This window comes from Borostomias antarcticus, assembly GCF_949987555.1.
Source record: "Borostomias antarcticus genome assembly, chromosome: 20".
Lineage (NCBI taxonomy): Eukaryota > Metazoa > Chordata > Actinopteri > Stomiiformes > Stomiidae > Borostomias > Borostomias antarcticus.
This window is the reverse complement of record NC_140253.1, coordinates 20,521,015-20,528,979: the sequence shown is the minus strand read 5'-3', so window position 1 is coordinate 20,528,979 and position 7,965 is coordinate 20,521,015. Positions and strand designations below refer to the sequence as shown.

General features: G+C 44.2%; 1 protein-coding gene across 1 annotated transcript; it reads left to right on the top strand.

The window, feature by feature from the left end:
* Positions 1–362: 362 nt before the first annotated feature.
* Positions 363–5,141, top strand: casp3a (caspase 3, apoptosis-related cysteine peptidase a; the record flags this gene model as incomplete). Its single annotated transcript, XM_084454715.1, has 6 exons — positions 363–424; positions 2,315–2,454; positions 2,699–2,827; positions 3,070–3,245; positions 3,924–4,038; positions 4,912–5,141. The coding sequence occupies 6 exons, from the start codon at positions 363–365 to the stop codon at positions 5,139–5,141; spliced, it is 852 nt and encodes a 283-aa protein (XP_084310841.1).
* Positions 5,142–7,965: the final 2,824 nt, after the last annotated feature.

Here is a 7,965-nt window from a genome sequence, read left to right as displayed (position 1 = left end):
CCTTCTCACCAAGGCGTTGGTTGTTTCTCAAACCAAATTATTAGGAGAAAAATGTGTTTTTTTTATAAACCAGACTTTGGTTGATTTAATATAATTCTACCAAAGCCACCTCTTTAAACCAAAGAAACGGACCGTCTTGTTTAGTTAATCAAACGCCCTCGCCACAGAAACGTGGTGTTTTCTCTTCCAGCCCTCTGATTGGTTTGTAGTAACAAAGAACAGGGAAGCCATGTGTATCAGCATCACAGTCTGATTTACCACCACCGAGTCACTTCGGCAAACAGACAGCAAATTAACTTAATATTCTTCCCTTTAAATATTTATTCTAATTTTATCAATCATTTGTAATTCAACCGCATAACATGTCGGTAAACGAGACGGCTGGAGGAGACTGCATAGATGCCAGACGGGGCGATGGACAAGAGTAAGATTCTTTGTTATCAAATACTTATGAGGATATATAATACTATCTTAACTGATTAGCCTACTTTGGGCCAAACTGTAGTAGATACGTGCAAACCTCGCATGCAGATCGTTTAAAGTGGTGAAAGCTATTCCATAGGCAGGTATTGCACACTCGTTTTGAAGGTTTACTCAAGCGATGAACACCGAGTAAACAAGCCGAGACGGGCCAGTACGCGTCTATACGCGTTTATCATGACTGTGTTAAATGAGTATTTAACGTAGTAGCCTACTCTTTATTTATATTCGGATGGGCTTTCTTTACCAAAAATACACGGGCCTATATGAAAATTAACTACAAAGTCAAGTTTATTGGTCACATAAAGAGCAGTGACATATGTTTACGTCAACTCATAGATTGTGCACACTAAACAATATAGAGAGGTAAACAAACAAAAAAGGAGTAGCTGCAATATATCACTAATACAAGATACAGAATAAAAGAGTATATACCTGTATAGTTGCAAAGTACGAATTATATAGGCTAGTATAGGCTACATGGAAGGATATTTTATTAATTTATTTACAGAATGTGTATTCTAGCGAGCATAGATATAAATATAGTGTTGTTGTGCTGTGTAGCCACTGAGTTTAGTCCAGAGATCAACAGGCCGTCTAGTAATTCAGGATCCTGATGGTCTAAGGGAAGAAGCTGCTTCTGAGCTTCCATGTTGGTACATGAAATAAACACCAATGAAACAGAGCTACATTCTTCAGAAAGTTGTACAGTAGGACCTTCACCATCTTTAAAGGGCCCACATGGACCAGCCTTTCACAACACGATAGCTATAGCCTATCTTTTCCTTCTGGTTATAAGGTGTGGACTAAGTAGACTCACAAGTCAGTCTCTAAATGCTGCGCTCAACTAGCTTTGAGCTAACCAATTAACTTTGGTGGTGGAGAGGGGGAGATCTTCAAAGTCTGGCATCGCGAGACTAAGTGAAAGAGTAGCCTACTGGTTGATAGGATATGGATTTATATAGTCCCTGTTATTACTGTTTTGATGCTACTACCCCCGTATCTATTGTCTTTTTCGTTACCATGTATGTAGTGTCCTTTTCTTTCCAACCTTGCTGTAATTTCAACTGCTGAAATTCAAAATTTCCCCCTGGGAGATCAATAAAGTATCTATCTATCTATCTATCTCTCTCTCTCTCTCTCTCTCTCTCTCTCTCTCTCTATCTTTCTTTCTTCCAAATTCCCCCCTGGGAGATCAATAAAGTATCTATCTATCTATCTATCTATCTCTCTCTCTCTCTCTCTCTCTCTATCTTTCTATCTTTCTTCCAAATTCCCCCCTGGGAGATCAATAAAGTATCTATCTATCTATCTATCTATCTATCTCTCTCTCTCTCTATCTTTCTATCTTTCTTCCAAATTCCCCCCTGGGAGATCAATAAAGTATCTATCTGTATCTATCTATCTTTCTTTCTTGCAAATTCCCCCCTGGGAGATCAATAAAGTATCTATCTGTATCTATCTATCTTTCTTAATTGCAAATTTCCCCCTGGGAGATCAATAAAGTATCTATCTATCTATCATGTAGTTCTGATCAAGGACACACACATACATACAGTAACGTGGCATCCCTTTATGATTAGTTTGGTATGATGTTCAGGAGCAGCAGGAGGTAGAGTGAGTCGTCCAATCATCGTATGGTCGGCGGTTTTGAACTGGACCTCAAATTGCTCCCAGTGAGCAGGCTAGCACCTTGCATGGCCGCTGCCGCCGCTGGTGTGCGAATGTGTGTGCAAATGGGTGAATGAGAGGCCTTCATTGTAAAGTGCTTTGTGTAAAAGTGCTATATAAGTGCAGTCCACTTAGCGTTTTACCCTTCCGCTTCATCCCACAGGGCAGAGAAGGCCTCTGATGGATCAGAGCGCGCGGAGGTGGACGCCAGGGCGCAGCCCCACAGCTTCAGGTACAGCCTGGACTACCCCAGCATCGGCCAGTGCGTCATCATCAACAACAAGAACTTTGACAGAAGAACAGGTGTGCTGTTCATCTCGTTACTACGTCTCTGTGATGTGGAGAGATCCTCCTCTGTCTGTGTTTAGCAACTGTGGCAAATGCAGAACGTGGTAATAACACAGTAATACTTGTAATAACGCAGTAATACTTGTAATAACGCAGTAATACTTGTAATAACGCAGTAATACTTGTAATAACGCAGTAATACTTGTTATAATGCAGTAATACTTCTAATAACACAATACTTGTCATTCCGTTTGCGAAGGCATGAACCAACGCAACGGTACCGACGTGGACGCCGGTAATGCCATGAAAGTCTTTGGTAAACTCGGGTATAAAGTGAAAGTTTACAACGACCAGACCGTGGACCAGATAAAGCACATCTTAACGCACGGTAAGCACGAAAGTGTCACCAAGAACGACCACATACGCCACACCATACACTGCATACGTTTATTCCGTTAAACCTCTTCATTTGATCGTCTTCTGAGCAAAACAGCTACACGTAAAGCACGGTCCTCTTATCTAGCATGTATCTGGTATTCAGAATGTATGCACGTGACCGTTGGCCTGTGGGAGTACTGATTTGGTCCTTAGTCCGTGACGGTTAACGCTCGGACCGCTTTGCTTTCGCAGTTTCTAAGGAGAACCACGGTAGCTCAGCGTCGTTTGTGTGCGTTCTGCTGAGTCACGGTGACGAGGGCGTGTTCTTCGGTACGGACGCCTCCGTGGAGCTGAAGAGCCTCACGTCACTGTTCCGGGGCGACCGCTGCGCCTCCCTGGTGGGCAAGCCCAAACTCTTCTTCATCCAGGTATGGGGTTTTCTCCTGTTCTGTTCACTAGTAGACTGCAGTTCCTGTTTGTGGTTGTTGTGAGGGTTGCTCAGCAGGCCCGTCGGGGTGTGGGTATACTGTACCGGTACCCTTGCAACTCATTACAAATTCCTTATAAAGGTCATTATTACATTTTTCTTAAATGCGCTTAATAAAATTAATTTACTCATACAATCAACCTCATTCACAAACCCCGGAAGTGGCTCCCTGCGGCCATGTTGTTGACAGAATACCACGGCAGCCGTGTCTACTGTTCTAGAGTAACTAAGCGTTGTGGCTTCACCTCGATACGAAGAAAAAATATGTTTGTTCAAAGGTGTGGATCCATACAAAACGGACTTAGTCGCTATGAGTAAAGATCACTCATTATCGCCATCTGTCGGCACGCATTCGGACATTAACTATACTGTAGTATCGGCAGTATTAGGCTTGTATCACCAACACTAGCGCTATACTGTAGCTCCACTCCTACCATTAACCTTAGCTGCGCCCAAGGCTAGTGATTGGGCCAGTCATGGGTCATGATGCGTCAACTTCATACGTCCATTTCCCAAGATGCCCGTGCTAGAGACGGACAGGGGGGCCGTTTTATGGAACCACAAGAGACATGGTTGGACCGACGCACATGACTCCTCCCGTGTCTCTGTTTGTGAGCAGGCTTGCCGAGGCACGGACCTGGACGGCGGCGTGGAGGCGGACAGTCCCTCTGACGGGAGCTCCACCAGGATCCCGGTGGAAGCGGACTTCCTCTACGCGTTCTCCACAGCCCCAGGTCCACTACAGGCTCTGACACTCGCTTTGGGCTGAACATGCGTTGCTGTGTTTATCCACTACGCTGATCTGTCTGTCACTCTTTTAACTTGGTGTATTGGCCATAGGAGTGCAGTACAACACTTAGCTATGGGCAACTAGAGAGTGGAACCTACAACCCAGAGATTAGAGTCTCATGCTCTACCACCGTGCTACTTTTTTGGTCACTGGGCGCCAGTGGGGGTCACATGTGCATCCTACCAACACTGTGGAACACATTTTAGATTTGGCAATATTTTTACTTGGACGGCTGTTCCAAAAATGAGTCTGTCTGTCTGTCTGTCTGTCTGTCTGTCTGTCTGTCTGTCTGTCTGTGTCTGTCTGTCTGTCTGTCTGTCTGTCTGTCTGTCTGTCCGCCGTCTATCTATCTATCTATCTATCTATCTATCTATCTATCTATCTATCTATCTATCTATCTATCTATCTATCTATCCATATGTCCACCTAACTATATCTATCTATCTATCTATCTATCTATCTATCTATCTATCTATCTATCTATCTATCTATCTATCTATCTATCTATCTATCTCTCTCTCTCTCTCTCTCTCTCTCTCTCTCTCTCTCTCTCTCTCTCTCTCTCTCTCTCTCTCTCTCTCTCTCTCTCTCTCTCTCTCTCTCTCTCTCTCGCACACACACAAACGCTTTATCAAATAGCCCATACAGATGTTTTGTGCAAATGCATGTGCACATTGAGCTAACTCAAATAGTAGCACTGATCTTTCTCATAAACTCATGTCAGTTCATCGCTGCCTTTAACCCCCCTGGGATACAAACACAGACACGTTTACCTGCGTGACCCTTTCATCCAACTCTCCTCCCTCTCCTCCCACAGGCTACTACTCCTGGAGGAACACCCAGACCGGCTCCTGGTTCATGCAGTCGTTGTGTGAGATGATCAGCAAGTATGGGAACGAGCTGGAGGTCCTTCACATCCTGACACGGGTCAATCACAAGGTGGCGCTAGAGTTCGAGTCGGTCTCCAACTCGCCGGGCTTCGACGCCAAGAAGCAGATCCCGTGTGTGGTGTCCATGCTGACCAAAGAGATGTACTTCAGTCCCTAATGTTTTCACCTCCAAGAAGGACCTGCACGGGTCAGGTTCTCACGTCGTGCTCTTGAGAGCTGTGTTGTTTTGCTGTGGTGTACAATAGCTTCAAATCTCTGAGTGGAGTTGTTTTTGAACCCCACTGCTGGTTTTGCGTTGCGTCAGTCCAAGTCAAAGCACCCGAGTGCTGAGTGGTGTGTGTAGCTGGTTTGCTCCTCTCCTCCACTACGTTAGCTTGCACAGAGCAAGGGGCGTGTTTGTAAACAATTCAGGGAAATGTTGTGCTGACTTGTACATAGGAATAGGGATCAGTGGAAGGCTAATCGTTGGCGGAGAATACAAAACAATTCATTATTAAGTTATTTCACACAAATGGATTATGTTACATTTGTAAGTTAGTGTTTTTGCAATGCGTGTTTACAGGACTAGAATTTCACTTAACCACTCAAGTGGCGGGTTTAAAGGTCAGTGATAAGCTATAATTCGTTGTTAGCACTTTGAGATTGTCTCATGTGAAAAGTGCTTTATAAATAAAATGAATTATTAGTATTTATTATTAACACACAATAAACTCAACACCAACAATCACTGGACTACAGAGAGCTCACTAGACATCATCTTGGCTTCCCTCTTTGAGCGATGCATTCAGCTCCAAATGGACTCACTAAACTGAAGCAACTGCAAGGGAAGTGTCCAACAGGAGGGTTTATTTTGTTTTAACTACCATGCACCTCACAAAGTAAAAAGATGTGTTCTGTTTCTGGGTTGTTGTTAGCTTTGTGTCTTCAATTCCACAGTGTTGGTGGAAACATCAGTCTGTGGAGCTAAATGGGATTAACCAAGGAGTGCCTTCTCCCAGAGGCCCTCTGGCTCCTGCACCATTCAGACCTCAAGTGGTCCTTGTACTGAACTTATAGGAAAGTGATAGATGTTTTATGTGATAGGTTTTGACTGTCTTTTAAATGTAGCTTAAAGCAATCAAACACCAGCAGATGTTGCTTGAGAGCACACAAAGTTAGACTGAATTGTTGAAAACTATTTGATTCAGTCTTTTAAATACTTTTTAAAAAACTAAATGAAAAAAATCAGTCAACTTGTTTGAAATATAAGAACATAGCCTCCACCCAGAAGAAATGAAATTGTATATCTCTTTTAATCAAGATATCAGAATATGGTCTCTTGATCATCCGACACAATAAAAGACAAGCCTCTGTATCTCTGTCTGATTCATTTTCCTCCGACACCATGGTCATGACATCATTCATATTTGGCACGAATACCGGGAGGGGTCCTGAGGAGAACAGGATTTTTTATTTGGGTAATTAGGGCTGACCAAATGGCCTAATAAATAATTATGAACGATAACACGTCTCTTCCGCCATCTTGGATCACGCACCTCTCATGGGACCTACCAACGAGAAAATGTCTGGTAGTTATAGTTGTTGCATGAAACTGCCGTCTTCTGAAATAATGGCCAGGAAAATCGACCAAATGTAAAGAGTAGGACATCATTGGATTCCTCGCTGGACTAGAAGCAGAAAATATCCACTAGCCGTGATGCAAATTTTTACTATGTTCTACTACATTCACTTATGCTAACAACATTAGCCAACAACTAGCGACTGGCAAGACAAGGCTGTTCAATTCGGCATTTGTGTGGGAGAGCGATAACGCCCCAGCCGGTTTGGGAGTAGGCGGGCTCTAGACAGGATCCCAGCAGTCTAGACCGGAAACCGCATTGAACAGTGAATAGAAACCAGGCTCTCCACATTCATTCTGTATGGCGCCCAGTTCGATACCGTATCTCAGGTATTGCAACACTCTTCACTCAGTTGTCATGCAGATAGCCTACTTATCTCATCTTCACATTAGAGTCTGCTACCACGTACTGTCCTCACTAATAGTTACACACATCTGTCAGCATTGTTGACAGCCAGTTTCATCAGCATGCCAAGTAAAGATTCTGATCTCTACTGAATACTAAAAGGGAAATGTTTGTTTCAAATAAAAGTGGCCTTCAGTCTTGTCTGTTTATATGCCTATTTCATTGTTGAATTTCATTTCAGTTATTAAACCAACAGCACCAGAAGATCAACATAGGTAATACATACAGCCATCATGAACATGAGAACATGTTCATCTTCTTCAAATGTATTTCAGATGTGGTTCCTCCCATATTCAACTGTTGCGACACCCCGAGCCCCGTAGGGTTTGTAGTGTTGGTCAACTGTGGGTGGAGTTCTGCTCAAATAGGCTGTTGTGAACTTGATTTCCTCAGTCCGACTCCGGACAACACACACCACGGCTGTATCTCTAGGTCTACAGCTCAGAGGGGAGACTCCCGATGCTCGGTTTCCAGGCTGGGCATGTTCCTCTGAGGATTGGAGGATATCCTTTGTCAGCGCGGCCGCGGTGTGCGCGCTCCGGAGCAGGTTGCTGGCATCAGATGAAGTCATGGAGGGAGAATGATGAAGTCATGGAGGGAGAATGATGAAGTCATGGAGGGAGAATGATGAAGTCATCGGCTGCGCTTGAAATGTCCCCTTGGCTCTGCAACAACGCGAGGAGCTGAGGCGGACTGCACGGGAACGCGCACAGGTGACGAGGGGAGAACAGCCTCTCTAGCGGCCGCGCGCCTGACCACCCTTCTGCTGGACCATTTAACACTGCGGACGCTTTGTATTCCAATTAAATGACAATGCTTTGTGTTTCCAGGTAGGAAGTCGTTATAACCCGTCTCGTTTCTCTGTACGAGTATTGCAAATGCAATGCGCGCTGTGCGGTTGTGTGGAGCATGTGCACAAGTAGGCTACCTAACCTGAAACATGAGGAGGATGTGCTC